A 25,846-nucleotide genomic window follows, 5' to 3' on the forward strand; every position below is an offset into this window, starting at 1 on the left:
TACAGCGGATTTGTGTTTTTCTGACTGCCCATGCAACTCTAATGCTTTTATACCCAAATTCCCTAATTTCAGTGTTTTCTTATACAAGGGCTTTTAGTGCACCGCACTTCAGATAAGGTACTTTCAACAGGCTTTTACCAAACACCAAATGCATGGTTCTCGATCCAGAAGCTGTTGAACCTGCGCTTACCCATCAGTCACATTAAAAGAAACGGTTTTTTTTACTCATTACTTCGAGAATCAGCTATTTGTGTGAGGAGTGGAGATGCCATGAAAGCCCATACACCATGTGCAAAACACTAGGTATGTCTGTACATTTTGACCTGGTTTTCATTGGTTGTTATTGGTTCTGGTTTGGTTTTGTAGTTTTCTTTCCTGCATGATCAATACACGAATTTAAATGCTTGACTTATAAAAGTAACAATAACCACATGATCCAATAACTTTTGAAGACCTGTTGAAATTAAATTTTAGACATTTAAATACTTTTTTAGGCCTCAAAAAAAAAACCTCTAAATATCATGACATGAGCTAACAAACACTGCATCTGCTCTGTTTTGTGTGTGTGTGTGTGTGTTCGGTGTGTGTGTGTGTGTGTGTGTGTGTGTGTGTGTGTGTGTGTGTGTGTGTGTGTGTGTGTGTTCGGTGTGTGTGTGTGTGTGTGTGTGTGTGTGTGTGTGTGTGTGTGTGTGTGTGTGCGTGCGTGTGCGTGTGCGTGTGCGTGTGCGTGTGTGTGTGTGTGTGTGTGCGTGTGCGTGTGCGTGTGCGCGTACCTCTGGCTGCTGGTGTATCTCCGGGTCCATCTGGGGACATAGGAATGGAAAGAGGAGCACTTTGTCCCCTTTTCTCAGGCAGTACTCCAGGCCTCCGCTCACTCCCAGCTTCTTGCCGTCCGCCATGACCTCCCTGGAGATGAACGCTGCTGCAGTCAGCCGCAGAGTTTCCCTCAGAACGCTATCTGCAGAGAGACAGGTGGATCACGGGGCGTGTCACCGTCGCTTTGAGTCCGAAACGCCATCCACTGTCTACAGCGGTATGATCAGATTAACTCAAACCCAAATTGAAAAAAAGGGAATTAGTCTTAATCTGATCGACAGAATTTAAACGAAGGAAGAAAAAATTAGAACGATTGTCACAGAGTCACACCCCATTGGCCTCTGTACCTTTTTTCTTTAAACAAGCTTAGAATTCAGTTTCAAATTCAGCCTTCAAGTCCGAAATGAATAATTTACAGGAAATCGGGGAACGGCGGGAGGCTGCTGGGGATGGGGGCACAGCTCTTACCAAACACAGGTGTGTTGTGAGTGACTAGCCGCTCATGAGTGGGGTGATGTAGGGAGTGCTCATGCATCACTCCCCTCACCTCCGCCAGCACCGCTTGCATGGCCTCGGGGTGACGAAGCAGGAGAGCCAGCGACCAGAAGGCGGCGGGACCGGCATTACACTGACAGGGAAGGAAAACAACAAACGGGCTGAGTTATGTGTTTCCTTTTACATGAGCAGCATGGAGCACATCACAGCCTGGACTAGTGTTCTCATGCCGACGTTACATGTAAAGAATCCCAGGCAAACCAAAAAAAAATAAAACGAATTGCTATCTCCTCGTGATATCTTGACTATATATGCCAGTATCTATATTATCTTTTCTCATTTGGGTCTCTTGTACTGATTATCTTCTTGTAGGAATACGTTTATGGAGGAGGAAAAGTTAGAGGGAGCCATATCTGCCAGACAAATGCATTGGCCGCACTCTGTGGCCAGATAAAACTGTTTTATTTAATAATAAACACATCCAAAATATATTAGGATTTGTAGACTGGGGAGTGTACTCCGTCGTTGCTGGCAAGAGTGTTTGAACAGTAAAACCGTGGGTGACTCAGATGGGAATACTACTACCTATTTGAGATGAATGGGGTACGCGTTCATTCATTTACCACCAGTGGCATAACGCTGAAACATGGCCATTTACGAAAGACAAAATACACAGCCTTTTTTATCAATACACGAATACTCACTAATTCACCAAACAAGCATTTTCTTTGTTTATACGCCACTTGCTGACAAGGTAAAAGAAGACCAGATAAACAATATTGCTGAGTGCCTTCTGCCTTAAGAAGCTCCTAATCTGTAGAGAAGGGGAAGGTGGCGTTACTTTAAAACCCCCTCCAGGGCTTCTGAATCCACCCGCCAGACTTCAAGACTGCAATGCCGTCTGAACATCTCAGTGAGGTGACCTTTGACCTCACAGTGCTCCCATCTCCTCCAGCCTCCAATCCTCACACCAACTCTTCACCACACTATGCCCGGCTGACAAAGCGGTTTCCCATTGGTATCCACAGAAATTTCCCAAGAAGAGAGAAGAGGGGATCTGTGGTGTGTTCAGGTTTCACAGCTTCTATATAGTTATGCATGCTTGCATCATTTGTTTACTGTTTGAGTCGCAGGGTGTGCAACAGGAACTTGTGTTTCTCTGGCTTGCTGTGGGATGTCTCACCCACCCAAATAAACATAAGGTCCTGCTGTTGTTTTGACGAATGACGTCAGCAAAAACTAGATATAACCCTCCAAATTAGAAACTGAACAAAGGAAAGTGGGTGGGTTGGATATTTTCATGATGAAAATACAATTTTCTGTGGAAGCTGTCATGGAAAACCACAAGACCTTGGATGAACTGTTTAACCTAGGCTGTCTGGAGGAAATGGATCTTAAAATTATTTACAAACAAAGAATAATTCTTTGTCTGAGTTAATGGAGCCTGTCCGTCTTGCGGTTTAGAGAGAGATAGAGAGAGAGAGAGAGAGAGAGAGAGAGAGAGAGAGAGAGAGAGAGAGAGAGAGAGAGAGAGAGAGAGAGAGAGAGAGAGAGAGAGAGAGAGAGAGAGAGAGAGAGGCCAACAAGACTACCAAAACCTAAGACATTTCAGAGTCACTAGGCATTGTGCCCAACGCTAATAGCTTCATCCATCCAGTTGTCCAGAACAAGTCCTGTTCTTCAGAGGTGTGTGTGTGTGTGTGTGTGTGTGTGTGTGTGTGTGTGTGTGTGTGTGTGTGTGTGTGTGTGTGTGTGTGTGTGTGTGTGTGTGTGTGTGTGTGTGTGTGTGTGTGTGTGTGTGTGTGTGTGTGTGTGTGTGCGTGCGTGTGTATCTAATCAAGAGGTATATTTAATGTAGTCTACAGTGAACAACCATGACTATAAGACCTTCCTAAACCCAAGATGACTGCTAGGTGAATATGGCCTGAATAACATGTCTGTCAGCCTCTTGATCGCAGACGCCTGAGTCTGTGTGACAGTAATTGCTGTGAGTTAGGGGATCCATTTTATCCTCGACGCCATGTCATTGAGGTCAGCCCACTACTGCTAGACGGGCCAAATACCCTGAGACAGGCCGGGACTGAGAGAACAGTTCTCTCTCTGCCCTGTGACATGTCTGTCTGTCTGTCTGTCTGTCTGTCTGTCTGTCTGTCTGTCTGTCTGTCTGTCTGTCTGTCTGTCTGTCTGTCTGTCTGTCTGTCTGTCTGTCTGTCTGTCTGTCTGTCTGTCTGTCTGTCTGTCTGTCCGTCTGTCTGTGTGTGTGTGTGTGTGTATATGTGTGTGTGTGCATGTGTGTATATGTGTATGTGTGTGCATGTGCATGTGTGCATGCGTGCGTGCATGTGTGTGTGTGTGTGTGTGTGTGTGTGTGTGTGTGTGGAGCTGTAAGCCATACTAAAATGACCTAGCCTCCGTTTGATCTGTCTTCGTCTATTTTTGTTGCTTGTATTTATGCTTGACATTATTTTCATTTAGTTGCCATGCACAATATTATGACGCTGGGGCAAAATTATGCCTCGTTTGGTGACTGCTTTGGTGAAGAATGTAGCTTTGTTGGAATCTCATTAAATATGAGCCGATAGCAGATTGTGTGTAACTAATGCTGACAATCACTCCAGCTACACTGCGTTCACAATGGCACATGCCTCTCCCCAGCTTAACACCTAATCCCTCTATTCTCTCAAGTGCCGCTCCACTTTATACTCCAGACAGAGGGTGTACTACATGGCTTCCAACATCGCAGCTGACATGATGAGGCAGAAAACTCAACCGGCGGACTAGCAGGGTTCGTTTCCCAGAATGGTTGACTTTGTCATTCTTTCAACAACACCATTCTCTACAGTTTTCTAGAGCGCAGACACATTGGGAAGAGATATGTTGAACAGCACGTGAGACAGCCATTCAACTGCGTAAACCAAGTGGACGGCACCCGTGACACGTTGTTGTGTCTCCCTCTGCTGGCCGCTCTAAAGACTCAACTCTTTGTGTGTTCTTCACGAAGGAATGCTAACAATAGACTATAATTCCCCTCAGGGTTGCCTGGCCTAAGGTAGTCTTATATCAAAGCTGGCAACTGTATTGAATCAAAACCCTTTGCTTACAGAACTATTTATAAGTACTAGGCAGAAGTTGTTCAGCAACTCTCTGCTTATTTTAGCCCAACTCAGTAAAAGTTCAAGGGATGTTAAACAAATTTTGACGGATCTTACTGTTTGTTGTAAAAATACATTGCACTCTATAAAGAGTTTACCAACTAACATTCTCAATACACACTTTCCAGTTTAACTAACGGTTATGTGACCCTAGGGATACATTTCATAGTTCACACACTTTTCTCTCTCCACCTGTGGTGAGTGATGACCATATTTGGACCCACTTGACTTTGCTATGCACTCCTCCGTCAGGTCTTTTCTCAATGACTCATGAGTATCATCTTGATATATTTTGCAGTCCATGATACTTTACAAAATATATCCAGATGATACACACCTTCCTCTCTATTCACCTGTTGTTATGACCCCTTTACCTCTGGATATCATATGGATATGTTTTGAGGTATATGGACTGAAACTTGTATGGTGTGTAACTTCATGCATGGTCCTGCCCCCATGCATGAACACATACCTTCGAACTTGCCCTAGAATGGTAATTTACATTTTACTTTCATTTTGCTGACGCTTTTATCCAAATTGACTTACAACCATTCATTCACACATTCACACACTGACGGCGGAGTAAACCACGCAAGGCGACAATCCAGCTCGTCAGGAGCAGTCAGGGTGAGGCGTCTTGCTCAGGGACATCTCGACACTCGGAGCCGGGGATCGAACTAGCAGCCTTCCGGTTACCAGTCAACCCGCTCTGGCTACTGCTGCCCCCAGAATGACCAAGGCAGAATGTCAGGCTGCCTTTCATGCTGTAGGAATGTGGAAGGTGGGCAAGGGTTTGCTAAAATGCTTCAGACTTTGGCGTCAGCGTGAAGGAGGATTCATGCTCGTTACTCATCACTTCCGTCTCCTTCAAAGTGAGGACTGAGGAATGGCAGGAGCTCGGTCCATGCCTGTATAATTGCATACCTTAACGCTGTACGCATCGCCTTCACACAATTAATGTGTGAGCTACAGCTGGGTGGGCCCCGCTGACACACGGTTTCATATTACATTAACAACCAAAAGTCTTTGGTCAAACGGCAATGCTTCTACAAAATGATCCTTCTTTATGAAAATATCATTTATAGAGGTTCCATGGGATAGGGAGTCACCTGGCAACAATGCTCAGATGTCATAGGAATTTCGGTCACCTTATAATTCCCAACCATAATGAGGTGGTGTGAGGGTACGGCATTGTGCATCTGTGGTACGAGCTGTGGTTTGAGCAACATTGTGTGATGGTCTGTGTGTGAAAAGAGAGAGAGCGAGAGAGCGAGAGAGCGCGAGAGAGAGAGAGGTGACACTGTGACCAGAGAGAAAACAAGAGGGCTCCAGTCTCACCTGGGTGGTCCATAGGTGCATCAGCAATGCCTTCCTCTGGGTCTCGGCGTCAACCCCTGCCTCGCCCAGATACCGTTGGTAGCTCTCCTGCCAGCAGCCTGCGTCACGTCCTCCTTCCAGCAATGCAGGAGCCAACAGTTGCCATAGAGACTCCTGGGAAGAGGTGACGGACTTCTTATCCTCTGGGGAAGGGAGACGAAAGAATGTTGGTGGTTTTGGGGAGGGGAGTGACCCAGACGGGAAGTCAAGTGTGTGGGGGGGCCGTGGGGGGGGGGGGGGAGCGGCAGAGTCACCTACCTCCCTTGAGGGAGGAGCGTGCCAGCTTGGGGAGAAGTTTGTCAAAGTTGCGGAATTGTTTGTAGACGGCGTCAGCGTTTTCGTCCCTGGTGAACATGGTCAGATAGCCAGCCCTGCCCACGGAGGAAAAAAAGTTAAATATTAACATTGAAATATCAACACCAATCCGAGAGTGTGTCATGGCTTTTGTCAACCTTATCGAATCAGAGATCACTAACTGCTTCACCTGTGTTGTTGTTATACAAGTGAGGAACAAAGACGCACACGGACGTACGCCGTCTGACTCATCTGTTTCCCTTATTAGTATTTGAATGACCAATGAGGAAGTCATTTGGGGTCACCTGAAGAGTAGTCCGTAGCAGAGGTCAAACAGCCCCTCCTCTCTCCACTGGGCTGTACCGCAGCCTCTCTGGTCCGCCAGAAGAAGGTCACGCAGATGGCTGTCCATGGACGACTGCAGTTTATCCAGACCCACACCTTGAAAATGGCTGCAGAGATGATAGCAACAGACACACACACACACAAGAATCGTCATGGGCGGCGCTTTACATTTTGAAATTTGGGTGACATCATCATCTTGTAACTAAGAAGAAAGACATGTCTCTCGTAATTACTAAACCGTTTCTCGTAAGTACAAGGTCATTTCTATTATTAACCTGATCTTTTCTAGTTATTCCGACATCTTTAGTGTGGAATGCGTGGAAATGGTGCAACATTATTTCCCCAAATGAATGCAGCACTACTGTGTCAACTTCTTCAACTCCTCCTCTGCTTAATTTCTGGGCTGTATTACAAGTTAATAATCCTCTCCATGTTAACACTCACCCTTCCATCCATTTCCTCTCTTTCTCTGGGTTATCGCTGGGGAGCACCAGAGAAAATACTTTTTCCATCAGGAGCCCTTTGCTGCGTCTGGAGTCGAAAGAGTCGGTGTCATACAGCACATCATCGTAGCTGTTTGGGTCCAGCAACACGGTGATGTACTGACCAGCCACGCATACCTGGGGGCAGGGGGTTCCATTACAGACGTGTGTAGCAATGCAACATGAATTAGGGTAAACGTTACTCATCCCTAAATGTGAAACTAGACATTGCAACACCTGTAACAAAATAAACTGGAACTGCAATAGTCTATTTAGTCTTTTATTCAAACAGCACTGATCTAGTCATTATAAACAGTCATTATATATATATATATATATATATATATATATATATATATATATATATATATATATATATATATATATATATATATATATATATTATAGATCTAGTCATGATAAATACATTATATTATATATATTATATTTTATATATACAGAGTATGTTAGCATCTGTAAACGTAGAATCTGTTATGTTTTTTTGCTAATGTTGCAGTAATAATTGTGCATACCTTGAATATGAATCCTAGTGGAAGATATTATCGAATGTCATTAATAATGCACTTTATTTTACTTCCTCAAACTCACTGTGAAAATATCGCCGTGTTTGTTTTTCATCCGCGCGAGAAACTTTGCAGCATCTTTTCCAAACTCCAGGGCATGTCCAAGCCAGGGGATAAGGCCCTTATCAAGCGGAGGTTCATTGTCCCTGCTGTCAAGTTCACAAGATAAAGAGACAAGAGGACCGTTTAACAGACGTTCGTTAAGAATCATTCCACTCATTCCTTCCTCTCAGAACCGGTTTTCCATAAAAGATAATAAAACGTCACCATAACGTTAGTTATATTTCCATATCAGTGCTGGCATTCCTCATAAATGTATACCTAGCCAACAGTATGACTATTTACTTTTTTAATTGGAAATGGTATATCCCACACATGCAACAACTAATTCAATGTTTTAATTAAAAGTTATGCCTAGAAATATTATACTTTTATTCTTTTAAAACGTTAAAAACGTAAAAGTTTATTTATTTTGCATTCTTAAGTCTACATCCATGCTCACAAGTAACGACAGTATCCTCCTCCTTGGTGAGTTTTGAGGATAAAGTGATAGCTATGTCTTTTGAGTTAAATAAAAACATATTTACCTTGAGCGACCGCTGTAGCGCAACAAAAGCGCTAGAATTGTAATCAACAGCAAGAGTATCGTGAACAACATTGTCCGTGGCAAACTTGTTGTTCTTCCGCGCTCACTTCTGCTTTTCCTACTGTGTGCCGCGGAGCTTGTGAGCGGCTCACTAAAAGCAGTCCTGAGAAGAGGTTGGCTGGATGGGCGTGTCACTCGGGGGACAGCTGACTGCTGTTCTCTCTGACGGACGATTACCTTAAAGTGATGAAGAAGCTGCAATGAGACCAGTCCGACACTAATTTGCATTCACGTCCATGCGTTTGATTGTAGGCCGACATCTACTTTGTTTACTGTTGTGCAATTAATTATGACATTGCATGTACTCATACCAATTGATGACAGAGTCGTAAAGACAAAAACGCGTGACACACATGTATCATTGTTTCGTTTCGTGCGACGTCTTTCCTAATCTATGGATGTTGCGCAACTTTCGGTATCACCGCCTGGTAGACATGAAAGGTTGTGCAATGACAACGATCAAAATATCACCTCAGCAAACGTTTGGTGTATCTGGTTGCTATTCTTAGATTCGACCAACAGAGGGAGTACCTGCACCTTATTGCAGCCCCTAATGCAAAATATTATATAGTCCTAAATCAAAGTTATATTGTAATGATTCTGATAATATATATTTCAATACATTTAAACATTTCAATATACATTTCAACTGAGTGCAATATAGATATTAAATAGCTATTTTCTCATAATATATAATGGAATAGTAATGGTACAATGATTAAAAAAACCTTTGTATGTGGAATTAAAGAGTTACTGCTATGGGCCGACAACCACATCCTGAAAAAATACCAAAAATACTTGTAAAAAATTGTCATGCTTTATAAATGTATGTTAAAACACGATCAACAAGTACAAATATAGTCCTCTGAAGATGCCTCGTCGAGATTGTGTGTGGTTTCCTATACGTGTAGTTTTTGCATCCTTGCATCCTAGTTTGTTTGCAGTTCTACAGCACGCATTACAAGCTAAGTGGTAACATGTTGATACACTGGAAGCCAAATCTCAGTCTTCCACAGCAAAAGTGACCTAGCATGGGGAGAGAGGAGGAGCCTACGTTGACTTTGCATCCATTGAGGCTTTTGCTGCAGCATTGAACTTGCAGCGAAAAGGGCTTGACTAGCCTGGTCTCGTGGAGAATTAGCTCTGGCACATTGTGCACATTGAGCTCAAGCGTTTGTATTGTGCATTGCAATATTTTCAAGGCGGGTGCAACACATGGACGGCTTTAGGATCTATTGAAGCCCGTTGAAGAAAAAGGAGTGGCTGAGGACGGGTTTTGTCATGTACTTTTAGCCCCGACGTTGGCTTGTGAAGTGCACTACCGTCGCAGAGGCTCTCAGTGCCTCCCAAGTCGCCAAGTTCCGTCACGCGTGCAGCGTTTCGCGGCGGATCCGTCTCGCAGTGGCTGTTCCAAGGTTATCTTTATGCTAAGGTTTGGTGGTGGAAAAGTTTACAATATTTGCATCACATTTCCCAACCCTTACTCCCTGAAGCAAAATGTCAGCCCAGGCGAAAATCAAGAAGGAAAAGGAGATCATTGCGGAATACGAGACCCAAGTGAAAGGTGAGCAGGCTGTTTTAGTGAGGATTGGTGGATGTTTAGTATGCGTGTCCTTGTGCTCCGGGTGAAGTGCCCGCGCGCTCAGGCTCCAGGGGCCCCAGATGGCTGTCATCGGTTTGGCGGGGCTGCGGCTGGATGCGTCTCGTCGCGAGCCAGACATGAACACATCTTCTAGATGTTTTCTGCACGGATGCATTAACTCGTTATAACAAGGTGTGACTATAACTAAAAACAACCTTCCCGACGTAAACACGTTTCAAGAAACAGCATAAGAAATGTAGGCTATTACTGAGTCTTTTTGATAGAAGAAAATGCTTAAACTTATTTAAAGGTAGGACTTGACAGAAAGAATGGCATACTCTGTGAGGACTAGAGTGAAGGGGGCATGCCTGGGCCTATATGTTGCAACTCTGCTGTAACATTATTGTCAATTTTAAAACCACAAACGGGTTTTGGGATCATCCGCCTCAGGTGGAATAGATAGATGACACCCTGTTTGCGATCACTGACTGGGCCTACGAGCAGAGTAGAAGGAGGTTGTGGTTTTATTGCAACAACATCAACTGCAGATGATGACCCTGAAATGCAGTTTAATTCATCTGCTTACACTTTCCCTCCACAGCCGAAGTGCAGGCCTAATTGCTGGAGGGGTTTCGGGAAGGTCACACTGGTAGAAACCGTTCAAAAAGCCCATCATTAATGTATGCGGTCAGTATGAATTATGAACAATAGGAGGATTTATCAGTCTGCTCTAAAATATGCGACTGGATGAATGTCGAAGAGGATAAAGTGGAGTCAAGCATCCTCTCTGACCGACAATATGGATAATTTATCTTATATCTTACTTCAATTAATCATATCCAATAACCTAACATAAACTGGCATCCTCACGTTCATGTCTGACATCAAATACATAAGTCATTACACTATTATCATTGCCCAGGTCGTGCACTTCTGTCTTTAATGGTAAATGTATTGATCGTTTTTTAGATTGAGTTTATAAAGGACAACATCAATATGTTAAAACATCTCAGCAGGTCTATTAAAAAAGACAGACATTGTGGTAAAGAAAATAGAGACAATCAATACAACATGTAATTGTTACGTAAAGTAGTATCCTCCCTTTGAGTTTTTCCTGTAACTGATTGTCTGAATCCCAGCATTTATCACGCAGTGTTGCATCTCAAGAGTGAAGCCTACGTGTTACCATCACATTGGCATTGCGACAGAATGGACAGGCTAGATGTTTTGGATATTTGTACATGGTCTGCTATGTGAATGGAATGAGAATTATGAGGTGGAGCTATTTATCTCTCAACCTCTGTGTCTTGTTTGTATTGTCTCTGCCTCTGCCTCTATTATCATCTCACCTGTCTCTCTGTCAGTCTTTCTCTCCCCCTCTCTCTCTCCCTATTTATCTGTCAACTTCTGTGTGTTGTTCTTACTGTCTCTTCCTCTGCCTCTATTATCATCTCACCTTTCCATCTGTCTGTCTGTCTGTCTGTCTGTCTGTCTGTCTGTCTGTCTGTCTGTCTGTCTGTCTGTCTGTCTGTCTGTCTGTCTGTCTGTCTGTCTGTCTCTCTCTCTCTCTCTCTCTCTCTCTCTCTCTCTCTCTCTCTCTCTCTCTCTCTCTCTCTCTCTCTCTCTCTCTCTCTCTCTCTCTCTCTCTCTCTCTCTCTCTCTCTCTCTCTCTCTCTCTCTCTGTGTGCTGTGGGTTTTGGTTTGTTAGCAGCCCCTTTGCTGTGTTTGAGAGCACCACAGCACATAAGAATCCCTTCTCAGTTTCAGGAAAAGCTTTTAAGCTGACATAATAAGCTCATTTGCAGGCCAGGTTAGATCAGTTTGGAGCTATAAAGGCTTTGTGGCATAACACCCTCAATAATGCTCTGTAAGCGGCGACACAACAGTTCAATCCGGCCCGCTGAACGCAGACTCAATAAAACCCAGAATATATATAGGCCTGCATCCAATTCTTTTTACTAGGCCACGTACTAGATAGGCGGGTGTCGATACAGTGGCCTACTTGGACCTGATGGGAGGCGTTGAAATCGTCTCCTTGGTTAGGCGTGTTATTTTGTGGTTGTGGTGTTTATTGGTCATCTCAGACTCATGACCTTTGTCACATGATATTTCTAAGGGTTCTAAGTTACCTTCATAGGTTGCTATTTTTTAAGCTATAGCGTATTGCCATGCTAAGTATAGATACATCTGTTCCCCTGGAGCAGTGAATCAGTGTTGCACTGTAAATTGATGTGCCATAATAAGTTATCTGTGTTGAATTGCGTCGTCCCTTTCAAATAAAATTCAAATAAAATACATAAATAAAATCAGCATGTGAGTAGCCTCAACACAGCCATTAATAGAGTGGTCGTAATTAAGTTGTAGGCCACTTGGTTTAGTAATAAGTGAACTATCGAAATATTAAGCTTGGCCTTTTGTAACAACAAAGCTATGATGGGTTGAGAAATGCAAAGAGTTAACCAACCACCAATAATACAAGAACATTTGAGGGCCCCAGTAATGCTGAATGTGTGGAATGTCCTTGTAACCTATGGTATTGAGATCCGATATGAGTCTGCGCAGCGGTAAGACCTAGTGTTGAGTTTGGGTGTCAATTGTTGACAGTGCAGCAGTGCTTTCTGTGCCGCCTGCGGTAACAAGGTCTTCTACTACGATTGACCTTCTTTAATGCCACGAAGAAGGACATCGCCAACTCTCCCCTGGGTGTAGGAGGAGGACACTGAATTTATTTCCCTCTTCTCCCATTCTGTTTGCATCGGATATGCATTCCCACTACAATTTGACACACCCCTCTGTGTGTGGGATCACCATGATGAAATACTTTGATAGGATCGTGAAATGGCCGGCATTCTACACCACAACAACAATGGAAGACACTTTTGTCTTTGTGTCAGGGGCATACTTCATTGAACATTGTAATCATGTGTTCATGCATGCATTCATGCATGCATGTACACTGCGTGTGGATATATATAGAGTGTGTGTTTCTGCATTTGTGTGTGTGTGTGTGTGCGTCATGTGTGTGTGTGTGTGTGTTTGTACGCCTGGATGTTATTTAAATACATACATATAGATACAACGGCGTGTAGAGCTACCGGTAATCATGACCTTTACATCTGCAGTGTTGCGGCACAGAGAGGATCGTTTGTTTTTTGCTTCACACCGCTGCTTTTAAACGGAGAGAGAGACGATTCAAGGGAAAGGGCAGGGTGAGCTCGCGAGGAGCGGGTTATCCGGGAAAATATCCTATGAAGACATTCCAGCGTCCTTACTGCAGCCCAGGGACAAGTGCACACAGCACCCAGCCTTGATTTGTGCCAAATGATGTCAACGTTGTCAGCTTTGCTTAGGGAACATGTGATTTGCCATGCATGGCTAACCGATAGACGAGAACCCCGAGCAGTGTGCCTCCAGCCTACTGCTTTGGCCGCGCCGCAGTAGGCTGTGTGGACTCAATACTGTAGGCTATGCTACACTGAAACCCGGTCCATGCAGTACTAGTGTCCTTATTTGACATGTGCTGTTCTTTGCTAGCCTCTGCAGGGGATGCGACCGAACCCTGCAGCACCAGAGTGACAGTAAGGTTGCTCTGATTCTGCTGCGTCATCAACATGGTCTTCGCGTGGTGGGGTTTACGCGGTACGACCACAGGATCACGGTGGGTCCGACTACAGCTATAGTGAAGGAGCAAGAAGCATTACTTTCATTTTGGATCAATGTTGTTTACAATTATACATTTGGTGGTTTTTGGTCCCCAAAACATATCGAAATTCGTTCTAAAACACTGTGTTGGTTTGTGGACCTATCTATTAAGTAAACATAATCAAATTATTTTAGATGCCAGCATTGAGTATTTTCCACCTAGTTTCCACAGTTTTACTGCTGCGCTCATCACCCCGGAAGTAGTGCATCTATGCTCTTAGTGGCCGTTATATTCAGCTGTGCACACATGGGTTTTAACTCTTCTGGTTGAGGAGGGAAAGAAAAAAATGAGTGATCGTTGAGGTTCAATGGGTACATTTCCAGATGTCCCACAGTGTGGAACATTTGGATGATTTGGACCCAACGAAAACCCAAGCTGAGAAAATGGCGGTTTTACTATCCTACATTTTGGTCTTAAACATCCATCTCCTTGCTAGCTGCATGCTAGCTTCCTTATTATGCATTAGGCCTACTTGGCTGAAGCCTGAATCATTCATTGAATGTAGTGTGTGGTATTGCGCCATGCCTTGCAGTTACAATGTTACTTCCAAAAATAGCAATGCTCCAGAGAGATCCAGACATATTCTGCCCTGTCACTGGGAGATGTCCTATAACAATTCTGCTTATATTATAGTTTACCCTACCACAATAATCTGCCAAACCCTCCATTGTATATGAACAGATTTATAGATTGTATTTTGCATTTTTTTTTTTATAAAGGGAAGACTCGCCACAATGAGTTCACGTCTTATACGTTTTGGTGGATCATTCAGCACAGACACAGGCTGTGAACCCAGAGAAGCAGGGGAGTTGTCCTTGTCGCTAGCCATTATGCCAGCTAGAGGGAGAGGCTCGTAGGGAACTGGCTGCTCCTCTGGAGATGCCTCTAGACGCATGTATCCAGGCAACTGGGCAACTATGGCTACCATGAGGGGTACTTTTCCAAGCCGCCAGTCGCTGCACATTATTGTGTCTCTCCCTCTCCCTCTCTCTCTCTTCTCCCTTGCTCTCTCTCATTCTTCATCTCCCTTTCTTTCCTTTTCACTCCCGTCACTCCAGCCTTTTTCTTGTTGGTTTCTTTCATTCGAGCGTTCGTCCTTCTCTTTCCCGGTTTCACACTCGCACACTGGCGTGGATGATGAGGCGTTTCTGCAGCCCTCTGTTCAGCGAGACAGAAACACCATTCATAAGTGAATAAAAGGCTATTCTTTCACTTGGTCATCTTTTCCATTGACACATTTCAGGCATCCTTTTGGCTTGTAGGCGACATATGTATGGGTAAAACGTTTCATTACACTAAATAGTGTGTTTTGTGTGTGCGTATGTGTGGACATGTGCCTGTGTGTGCTTGCGTTTGTGGATTTGAAGAATCATTCAAGGATTACATTGCTAACTGTAACTATATACTATTGGCCATTTTTCATTTAAAAACTTTTGGATTCTTTCATTCACATGCGACTCTGTGAACCAATAGCAAGTCCCCCAACCTCATAAGCTGAGGCCACAGCCCCTTGGCTTCTGTTTGGTGAAGGCGGTTCCCACCCCTGGCTCTCTTAGTAAGCACAATGGTTTTTGAGAAGCTGACCTATTTTATATTTTCCGTCTCGTCTGCTGCAATCAGCAGACAAGCATCTCAAATGCACATGTGCGCTGCCAAAACCATAGCATTCAAACACGCAACCCTATTATCATTACCACATACGCCTACACATACACAACTCATCTCACACACACAAACACACATACACACACACACACACACACACACACACACAAACACACACACACAGACACACAGACACACACACACACACACACACACACACACACACACACACACACACACACACACACACACACACACACACACACACACACACACACACACACACACACAATTAGTGCATGTATTACATGTGTATTAGTGCAGTAGGCAAATGTACTTTGACATCAAATTAAATGAAATGATGAAGACAGTAGTTTGGACAAGTGCTCAGGAAGATAAACCATAAATAGGTCTTTGCAAATGAGTCCTCTTCCACTTCCTGTGAGCGAGTTCTGTGGTCTGACTTCTGACGCATGCTTTTGCCATGTGTCAGTCAGACCCTGCTCACTGCAAGCTCATGCATTTTTTCACCTGCCGCTTTCCACATGGGAAGTGCATGTCCAAGTTCCAACACGCACCCCTAGTGTCTCCCGGGATGTCTCGCTGACCGCCAGCCATTCCCTCTTGTGTGTGCAGAGATTCGTAACCAGCTGGTGGAGCAGTTCCGATGTCTGGAGCAGCAGTCAGAGTCCCGTCTCCAGCTGCTGCAGGACCTGCAGGACTTCTTCCGCCGCAAGGCCGAGCTGCAGCTGGAGTACTCCAGGGGCCTGGACAAGCTGGCCGAGCGCTACTCGGCCAAGATACGCACGTCGCGGGAGCACCAGCAGTTCAAGTGAGTGAGGCCGCTCTCACGGGGTCAACACCGCCCAAAATACTGTGTGTGTTTATGTACGGCTAACCGATGGACGGCTCGACGCTCGCTTCACCTTGACGGCCGGTTAAAGCGAAATCTGGGGACGCAGAGAATTAAAAATGAAATGACCATCCAGCAGAACAAGGGATTGTGTGTGAGTGGTCAAGGTATTGTGGAAGGGGGGGGTTGGGGTTAAAGTGAAAGTGAAAGTGAAATGACCTGAACAGAAAGACGGAGCATGCCAAGAAAAAAGCCCTTGGCCTGCGGGCCGCTGTGTCTCTCCCAACTAGGTCAGACTCTTTATCCACTGCCTTCTTCTATATCCGGCTGTCATTTCTGTTCTGTCTCTCACACCGCCCCTCCCCGCGCCAGACAGCTACGCTAATGCCTGCATTCCCTCTCCATAGAGTTAATTGCTTTCAGAAACAACAACAACATTTTGCCCCCGTCTGCCCCTTTGCTTTTAACTGAAAAGTGGTGGAAAATGTGGTCGCGATGGACACACGTCTGTGTCATGAATGCACTTTGCAATCGTCTGCATGAGGAACTGCTGTTTTGTTTGATCACGGACCAACTCATGCTCTACGGTTTATCGCGGTTTCCTTCAGTTTCTTCCAGTTAAAATGTTTTTCTGGTTGACACGGTTTGTAGACAAACCAGGATCAGCAGAACGGAAGGTTTTCAGAACAATTCCATGTTGTGTGAGGATCCAGTCGTTAAAATATACACATTAAAAGCACGGGTTGACAAAGCTCACATCATTATGTTTGTTTGTTTAGTTCAGAAGTAACTGCTGTTCTATATATATATATATATATATATGCAAAACTAAACCTGTCAGTCATGTTTAGAACTCACAAGTGCTCACAGGCACATAGCACACAGGCCTTTCTTCACTTTCTCTCGCTCTGTCTTGTTTTTCGAGAAACTTCCATGTCACATCATTGTATCTTGTCACGCACTTTCTATATATAGGTTGGATCATTCCATTAATCTGTCAGTTATTCACTCTTTTCAACTGCTGCGATGGTTTGACATAATGAACCACAGCTTTCACATAGCTTTTCGGGTGAAAGTTTCCAATGCCCTGACAAAAAATAACTTGGTTTACCACCAAAGAGGTTGGTGCAAACCACCCTGACCAGGCAGTATACTCTCAGGTTTTCCACACACAATACTTGGCATTCAGATGAGTTCATCATGTGTCTGATGTTGACACGTCGCGCCTTAAATGTTTGACGTCAACTTCCTGTTGCGCGTCCAATTAGCTATCAAGAGTATATGGCTGGGGTATCTCCTTCATCTCCTTTATCTCCCTCTTCACACTTCTTCTTCTGATCCGGAGCCTAACCTGCTCCGCACGGTTGGGGCCGCAGCCGAGCGCATCGCCGAGACAAGTCAAGACTTTGATCTTCCATGGGAACTTCCCACCGTTGACCGATTGAACTCGAATCGCTCACTTCGCCGCTGATCTTAAGGGCGGCGCACGTGAGGTTTCACAACAAAGGGTCCTTCCTGGTTGTTCAGGGCCGGCTCTGGGATCAAACACATGCGCTCTGCTTTCAAGTAGCGGCCACAGGGACGTCTGGGTTTATTTCAGAGAGGTGTGGGATGTGAAGGGAGATCATGGAAGAAGATGACGACCTCAAGGTGACCTGCAGAATCTCCTGAGCTTCAGATGTGGACGGGTCGGTGTCTTCACACAATCGTCGTCTTTCTAAGTGAAACCTTAAAACGTGTTTCAATTTGCGTAACAGGATGCGTGTTGTGACATCACTTCCTTTGTGTGGTGGCTTTCATGTGCTGGTCGCCTTTGAGATAAGGGAGATAGAGGGATATGATGATAGGTAGATCAATCTCTAGCGTTTGCTGTCGAAAAGGTTCCAGCGGTTTCTTTTCAGTGTTGGTTTATTTTAACGTTAGCAAGTGTTAAAATCTCAAAAAGGGATCATTAACTTTTATATGAATTTAAACAAAAGTACCTCATGCCCGGCTTGAATATATAATAAAACGACATGGATTTGGATTTTTAAAAACACAAACCTAAACATTTACTTTTCATTGGTTTTCCTTTGTCATCTTCCCTTTTTAAGAACTAAAGTCAAAACCTAAACCATACCTTCTTCCCACGGCTGTTCCAGGAAGGACCAGAACCTGCTGTCCACGGTGAACTGCTGGTACCTGGTTCTGAACCAGACGAGACGCGAGAGCCGCGACCACGCCACGCTCAGCGACATCTACAACAACAACATCATTGTCCGCCTGGCGCACGTGGGTGAAGATGTCATCAGGCTCTTCAAGAAGGTCAGCAGAGGAATGCAGCGGATGTCAAAGCCCACCAAACCACAACATTCGACTGACGCGCACATCGTAGAATGGACCGCCATGTGCCATGCGCCAGCTATGCAAACCATGCCTTGACGATTCTGCTTATCACTCACAGAGAATGACATTGTCTGATGCGCCAACTTCTTGGAAATTACTCTGCTCCATTCATAACGCTTTGTCAGAAGGCCTCTGCGTAATGGCTCCATAAATTATGGCGTATGTAAACCCTATTGTGCTACACTAGACCAGGGGGGGTGGGGCGTTCCGTCCAAATACTTGGCCCGTTGTATCGCTTCCCATGAGCTCATCTAATAACGCTATCCAGCCTTATGTTCGTAGCGAACCTAGAATCAAGGACAGGGAACACCAGTTCTATATTTCATGCGTGAGAGACAGCCGACTTATGGTGTTTATCTAATGGACAGCAGGATCAGCAGTCTTGTGATTTACTGTGTGTCCTCCAGGGATCTCTTAAGAGGCTAAGGCCTGGGTGAGCCAGTCTCCTGGCCAACGCAGTATCCCGGCCAACACGGCCTCCCGGCCAACACACCGAGCGCAGGCCTGCCGAGGCATTAAACTAGGCTGCAGGAGACTCGGTTCATTCCTACTTTTACTATTGAGTCGTTCAGCAGATGCTTTGAAACAGAGCAGTTTACAGTGGTTACACGTCATTGATGAACAGATTGTGGTGGGGAGTTTTGCATCTCAGGGATGGATGCATAGATAGATGTTAGTTGTGTGATTGTGAACCTGGAAGTCAAAACACCAAACTGGACTTTCCTGAAAAACGCTACCATGTAAATGTGTTCAAAGGAGAACTTGTATTCCTCAATATGTGGTAGAGATGTCTGAAATACATGCAAGACGGTTATTTCAATGTCTTCCTGAGGAACCGAGAACTCAATATCAAATCCCCTTAATGGTGTTGCCACATTCTCATTTCTCCTGCCAGAGTTGTGGGAGCATCAGGGGACGCTGATGCTAAAGGACTAAAACAAATGGTGACAGGTGCCCAGTCCCCATAACCCATTGCAAACCAGTCTGTGACAGGTTTCCAGTCCCAATAACCCACTTGAACCCTGTATCGGATAGGGTTCAAGGTTCCCAGTCCCCATAACCAACTAGAAACCAGTCTGTGATAGGCTCCCAGTTCCAATAACCAACTAGAAACCAGTCTGTGATAGGTTCCCAGTCCCCATAACCAACTAGAAACCAGTCTGTGATAGGTTCCCAGTCCCCATAACCAACTAGAAACCAGTCTGTGATAGGTTCCCAGTCCCCATAACCAACTAGAAACCAGTCTGTGATAGGTTCCCAGTCCCCATAACCAACTAGAAACCAGTCTGTGATAGGTTCCCAGTCCCCATAACCAACTAGAAACCAGTCTGTGATAGGTTCCCAGTCCCCATAACCAACTAGAAACCAGTCTGTGATAGGTTCCCAGTCCCCATAACCAACTAGAAACCAGTCTGTGATAGGTTCCCAGTCCCCATAACCAACTAGAAACCAGTCTGTGATAGGTTCCCAGTCCCCATAACCAACTAGAAACCAGTCTGTGATAGGTTCCCAGTCCCCATAACCAACTAGAAACCAGTCTGTGATAGGTTCCCAGTCCCCATAACCAACTAGAAACCAGTCTGTGATAGGTTCCCAGTCCCCATAACCAACTAGAAACCAGTCTGTGATAGGTTCCCAGTCCCCATAACCAACTAGAAACCCTTCTGTGTTACTGACTAGAAACCATGACCCAACTGGACCCAACAAGTAGCCAACTGGAAACCAGTCTTTGATCGGTTCCCAGTCCCCATAACCCACTAGAAACCTGTGATGAGTTTCTAGACTCAGTAGCCACACTAGAAACCAGTCTGTGACAAGTTTCTGGACCCAGTAGCCACACTGGAAACCAGTCTGTGTGAATGACTAGAAACCAAGACTCTCATGGATAATTGGAAAAAAAATGACCAATATCTGTCTGCCTTTACACTCGATATTCCCTTTTACACATGAAAGCCAGAAAATTGCAGGATACATTTTCCGGTATAAATGACCAGACATGTTTTCCCACCCTTTTAAGCATTCACATAGCCCTGTCAATTCCTTGACACTCCTCTGGTACAATTGTTAGTGTATCTGCATCGTTTGTATGAACCGAGAGGTAATCAATACTTCTCCTACCTTCTTCTGTCCTCTCCAGAGCAAGGACCTGGGAGTGCAGATGCACGAGGAGTTGGTGAAAGTCACGAATGAGCTCTACACGGTGAGTGTGTGAACGTATATACCTCCCGTATTCATTAACATATCAGCCTTATCTATCTGCCATTTGGACAATGTTGCCATTATATCCCTGGCCTGGCTGATATCTATTTCCCTTTTCAAGCCTGCAGTGGATGGCTGCGTTAGTTCACTGCTGTGTGGAGTTCTGCATGCAGGGTCAGAGTGCTCTCAGCACTTACGCCATGCATAGTGTCCACTCAGCGCTGTGGGGGGGGGGGGGAGAGAGAGAGAGAGAGAGAGAGAGAGAGAGAGAGAGAGAGAGAGAGAGAGAGAGAGAGAGAGAGAGAGAGAGAGAGAGAGAGAGAGAGAGAGAGAGAGAGAGAGAGAGAGAGGGGGAGGAGGGAGGGAGAGAGAGAGAGAGAGAGAGAGAGAGAGAGGGGGAGGGAGGGAGGGAGAGAGAGAGAGAGAGAGAGAGAGAGAGAGAGAGAGAGAGAGAGAGAGAGAGAGAGAGCGAGAGAGAGAGAGAGAGAGAGAGAGAGAGAGAGAGAGAGAGAGAGAGAGAGGGGAGGAGGGAGGGAGGGAGGGAGAGAGAGAGAGAGAGAGAGAGAGAGAGAGAGAGAGAGAGAGAGAGAGAGAGAGAGAGAGAGAGAGAGAGAGAGAGAGAGAGAGAGAGAGAGAGAGAGAGAGAGAGAGAGGGGGGAGGGAGGGAGGGAGAGAGAGAGAGAAGAGAGAGAGAGAGAGAGAGAGAGAGAGAGAGGGGGAGGGAGGGAGGGAGAGAGAGAGAGAAAGAGAGAGATGTATAGGAAGAGAGACACAATGAGAGAGAAGAGGCAGTTTATCACTGCCCTTACGAGGCTGACCTAATCTTGGATGAGCAGAACCAGTTGGACTGGGGGAAGCACGCACTCACACACGCACTCACATATGTTGAGGAAAAATGAAAGGCCTTATTGTACGCTTAAACAGCCGAGTTCATCCCGGTGGCGATGGACGACAGCGATGCCAGCTCTCTCATTTACATGCTGTGGTTGTATTTGTTTGTGGTTGTATCCTAGCATCATTCGATTCAGTGCAACCTTGTATTCTAGTGTCTTTAAAAAAGAGAAGAGACGTATTACAACAGGATATAGTACTCATTACAGGTACATATACATGACATTATAGACAGGATATAGTTACCATAAAAGGTTCATATACATAACATTATAGACAGGATATAGTTATCATAACAGGTTCATATACATCACATTATATTCAGGATATAGTTATCATAACAGGGACATATACATTACATTATACTAGACTGGATAAAGTTATCATAACAGGTTCATATACATGACATTATAGACAGGATATAGTTATCATTACAGGCTCATGCAAATGACATTATAGGCAGGATATAGTTATCATTACAGGTTCATACACATCGCATTATACACAGGATATAGTTATCATTACAGGTACGTATGCATGACATTATAGACAGGATATAGTTATCATTACAGGTACATACATTACATTATTATTTAGGTTTGTAAAGGAGAATGGAAAACATGGTCCGCCACGCAGTTGAGGAGATCCATGCTGGGTTTAACGTGAATGCAAAGAGTCCTCTCATGTAACTCTATATTGCACTTCAGCCCCATCGATTTGTCCTGCCCTCCCCCCCCTCATTCATTATTGAAGTCATGCGTCCAACACATTAAGCCATAGTGTACTTCCTTCAATACGGCTAACGCTAGTTTGTATCTGGAGTTTTCTAGGGGCATAAATAAACTAAAATACATGTATCTCATTTAGGCAGAATGTTATCATGTGTAATAACACTTTTGCGTGGCTCTCTGTGTGCTGTCGGTCTCCGTGTGTTGAATAGTAATTTCGGATTGGCTGTTTGTAGTGCTCTGCAATTCTCAGTGATCGATTAGCTGTTGGCTCGGGCCCTTCTTTGGAAATCAAGTAGTTTCTTGTTTCACACTCAGTGGGTGGGTGTGTGTGGGGGGGGGGGGGGGGGGGGGGGTGTTCAGTCTTACGTTGTGACCTCCTTCATGCTTGAATCATTGATTTTTCTTTCCTTGGTTTATATGCATTATTTTAATCAGTCGTTGCTAGGCGACCGGGACGTGAGAACCTGTGTGGGCGGAACACAAGTTGAGTGTGTGTGTGTGTGTCTGCGTTGTTTTTTGTTACAGTTGTCTCAATGTTGACAGATTCACACTGGCACACAGAACCCGTTTGAAAGGAGGCATGAAACCGACATTCTGTTGTTTGCTCTAACACGTTCCTTAAAGAGCTAGCTCGGAGCGCTAGCTTGGCGATGCGCGACGGCCGCACCTCACCGCACGCCGTTCCGCTGGCAGTCCGCACAACTAGACGCACAAAGGAAGGCACACAAAATCCCCCCCCCCCCCCCCCTCATTTTATGATATCATAACCCGCTGTGTGACTAACAGTGTGCGTCTGTTTGTGTATTTGCATGAAGCATCGTGAGCACTGAGGAAAAATACAAACAAAGAGATGCCGGGCAATTAGTAGGGCCTATTAAGGAGTGATGTAATATTAATGGAAGAGTTAGGGTTGCTCTCAGCGTGGTTAAGAAAGACGAATGATCGCGGATGTCTGAAAGGTTTTGACTCAATCATGTCTAATCGCAATCTCGTTACAATTTTTTCATTCCTCTGTGTGATTGCCCTGTCTGTCTGTGTGTCCGTGGTTCTTAATACTGTGCTGACGGATGCTGCAAATTGAGGACAGACGAAACAGATGGACAGAGAGAGGGAGAGAGAGAGAGGGAGAGAGATGGAGAGAGAGAGAGAGAGAGAGAGAGAGAGAGAGAGAGAGAGAGAGAGAGAGAGAGAGAGAGAGAGAGAGAGGGGGGGGAGAGAGAGAGAGAGAGAGAGAGAGAGAGAGAGAGAGAGAGAGAGAGAGAGAGAGAGAGAGAGAGAGAGAGAGAGAGAGACAGACAGACAGACACCCTGGGACTGATCAAACTGTGGCCCTGCAGGTCATGAAGACGTACCACATGTACCACACGGAGAGCCTGTCCTCGGAGAGCAAGCTGAAGGAGGCGGAGAAGCAGGAGGAGAAGCACATGGGGAAGGCCAACGACGCGGGGCTGCTGCGCCACGTCCACGAGGACCGCCCCACCAGACGCAGCTCCGTCAAGAAGATGGAGAAGATGAAGGAGAAGGTACGGCTTTCACGTCACACACACGCACACACACACGCACACACACACACACACACACACACACACACACACACACACGCACACACACACACGCACAGACACACACACACTAACAGACACACACACACACACACACACACACACACACACACACACACACACACACCTGTGGGCAACTACACTTTGGTTGTGAAGAAAACTAAACTAAACCTCAAGGCATATAAGTGTGCAGCTTTGGAGTATAAAATGTGTTTCATGAATTATTGATATTTCTCTTATGAGTGCTTATGCATCGTAAGAAGAGCAAAGTAATTGGGTTATTGCAGTGGGAGACCGTTTCCTAGATCAAGTATTGAATGATGCTTCTTCTTTTTTTTTCTCTCTCTACCTCTCTCCTCAGAGACAAGCCAAGTACTCTGAAAACAAGCTGAAGTGCACGAAAGCCCGGAATGATTATCTCCTGAATCTGGCTGCCACCAATGCCCTGGTGGCAAAATACTACATCCACGATATCTCAGATTTGATCGATGTAAGAGGCGTTTTTTCCTTAACACTGCTTTCAAAAACTTTCACAAATATCGACCGGCACACTGCACGAGGTCACCGATCTAAAACTCAAACTTTCTGACCTTCTGACTTTTTGCAAAGTTTGACTGAAGCCTGACTCTTGTGGTTGTCATGCCGCCCGCAGTGCTGCGACCTGGGCTTCCACGCCAGCCTGGCCCGCACCATGCGCACCTTCCTGTCGGCCGAGTACAGCCTGGAGACGTCCCGCCACGAAGGTCTGGACCTCCTGGAGGGAGCGGTGGACGCCATGGACGTCAGGGGGGACAAGCTGAAGGTCATGGACATGCACAGCCAGATCTTCTGCCCGCCGGCCCGCTTCGGCTACCAGCCGCACATGGGGGACGAGGTGGGCATCCTGCAGCAGTGACAGGGGAACCAAAGCCGTTGTGCAGCCCTTTACGGAGCGTGATTAGCGGCATTAGGCGGCCGCAGGTTTATATCGGCCCTCATGTCTCTATCACAGTGTTTACCGTCGAGTCGTTTAACAGACACTTTTTTCCGACGCGACATGAGGCAATTTTATTGCAATTTCTTGAGCAGGTAGGGGATAGTTAGAAAAAACCTTACCCCACATGAACTGTGCTCTAATGATTCGGATTAAGTCTTTGCTATATTCTTCAATCAGCCTTAAAAACCAAAAGGTGCCATTTCTCTTCCTGTTAATCCCTGCCTATTCCCGTACTACCCCCCGAAACCTTGCGGTTGCCAAACTATCTGTGCTCTGCCCCCCCCCCCCCCCCCCCCACGAACAATGGCTTATGAACGCCTTCGACCCTGACACCTTGTTCCCTGGCCGTCCCTGAATGCTGACTCCTGATTGGATCCTGTGCCCCAGGTGTGCCAGGTGAGCGCCCAGCAGCCAGTGCAGACGGAGCTGTTGATGCGTCACCACCAGCTGCAGTCCCGTCTGGCGACGCTCAAGATCGAGAACGAGGAGGTGAGGGAGGGCCTAATGGCGTTGGGACCCGGGGAAGGGAAGGCTCTCGGTTCAGCGGCTCTGTTCTGGGTTTTGGGTCTTCAATTAGTTTCTCTCCAATACTTACTCCCCTGTTTTGATTTGCACTTCTTCGGCTGCGTTTGAAAACCAACCGAGCATCGTTTCAAAGTTGAACTTGATCGAGTGCTAAGGAAGTTTTACTTTCTCACTGAAATGAACTGAAATGCTACGCTGTGTTTGTGAGCACACGTACCCACGCTGACAACCCGTGGAAAAGTCTTCGATGGCACTAAAGGGGCCTGAAAACGGAGCTGCCCAAGCAATCAATACCTTCCCTGATTATGTTACAATCTAGTTAATAGGTAAGCTAATCAATTCAAATGAAAAACGAGCATCATTTGAGTTTAGTGGCAGTGAATCGGAGAATGGATTACACAGAACTGGCAGTAATACGATACCAAAATCAAAAACACAGGTTTTAATTACATTCCGCTTGTTGCATGCAACGCATGAGTCATAAACATAGGAGTCATTAACGTAGACATTAAAAACATCCAGAGCCTACAGATTCCTCGTCTGAAGATGGTCCAATGTAAATACATCTACCTCCATCAGACAAAGTACTTAGAGTGCACACTATCCTAGAGGAGTTAGCTTGAGTTATCCCTCATCTGACATT

At 45.4% G+C, this 25,846-nt stretch overlaps 2 protein-coding genes across 3 annotated transcripts in view; one reads left to right on the plus strand and one right to left on the minus strand.

Moving 5' to 3' along the window:
- The window catches only part of ptgis (prostaglandin I2 (prostacyclin) synthase), a 10,934-nt gene extending 2,489 nt beyond the window's left edge, over nucleotides 1-8,445 (minus strand). Inside the window, exons 1-8 of the mRNA XM_030374089.1 lie at nucleotides 8,133-8,445; nucleotides 7,571-7,694; nucleotides 6,924-7,099; nucleotides 6,440-6,586; nucleotides 6,099-6,211; nucleotides 5,802-5,983; nucleotides 1,285-1,444; nucleotides 774-958 (exon numbers count right to left, since the gene is read on the minus strand). Coding sequence (XP_030229949.1) covers nucleotides 774-958; nucleotides 1,285-1,444; nucleotides 5,802-5,983; nucleotides 6,099-6,211; nucleotides 6,440-6,586; nucleotides 6,924-7,099; nucleotides 7,571-7,694; nucleotides 8,133-8,419 — 1,374 coding nt within the window. The 5' untranslated portion in view covers nucleotides 8,420-8,445. The remainder of the gene's footprint in view (nucleotides 1-773; nucleotides 959-1,284; nucleotides 1,445-5,801; nucleotides 5,984-6,098; nucleotides 6,212-6,439; nucleotides 6,587-6,923; nucleotides 7,100-7,570; nucleotides 7,695-8,132) is intronic.
- A 758-nt stretch (nucleotides 8,446-9,203) lies between these two features.
- LOC115556778 (SLIT-ROBO Rho GTPase-activating protein 3) overlaps nucleotides 9,204-25,846 on the plus strand; it is a 31,393-nt gene continuing 14,750 nt past the window's right edge. The window contains exons 1-8 of one of the 2 annotated variants that reach the window (XM_030374087.1): nucleotides 9,204-9,755; nucleotides 15,718-15,913; nucleotides 18,076-18,238; nucleotides 20,457-20,519; nucleotides 23,478-23,663; nucleotides 24,064-24,192; nucleotides 24,355-24,576; nucleotides 25,066-25,167. In XM_030374087.1, coding sequence (XP_030229947.1) covers nucleotides 9,689-9,755; nucleotides 15,718-15,913; nucleotides 18,076-18,238; nucleotides 20,457-20,519; nucleotides 23,478-23,663; nucleotides 24,064-24,192; nucleotides 24,355-24,576; nucleotides 25,066-25,167 — 1,128 coding nt within the window. In that variant the 5' untranslated portion in view covers nucleotides 9,204-9,688. Of the gene's footprint in view, nucleotides 9,756-15,717; nucleotides 15,914-17,247; nucleotides 17,623-18,075; nucleotides 18,239-20,456; nucleotides 20,520-23,477; nucleotides 23,664-24,063; nucleotides 24,193-24,354; nucleotides 24,577-25,065; nucleotides 25,168-25,846 lie in introns of those variants that run through there. The other variant, XM_030374088.1, reaches the window with a different exon arrangement.

The sequence above is a fragment of the Gadus morhua genome, chromosome 13, assembly GCF_902167405.1.
Source record: "Gadus morhua chromosome 13, gadMor3.0, whole genome shotgun sequence".
Lineage (NCBI taxonomy): Eukaryota > Metazoa > Chordata > Actinopteri > Gadiformes > Gadidae > Gadus > Gadus morhua.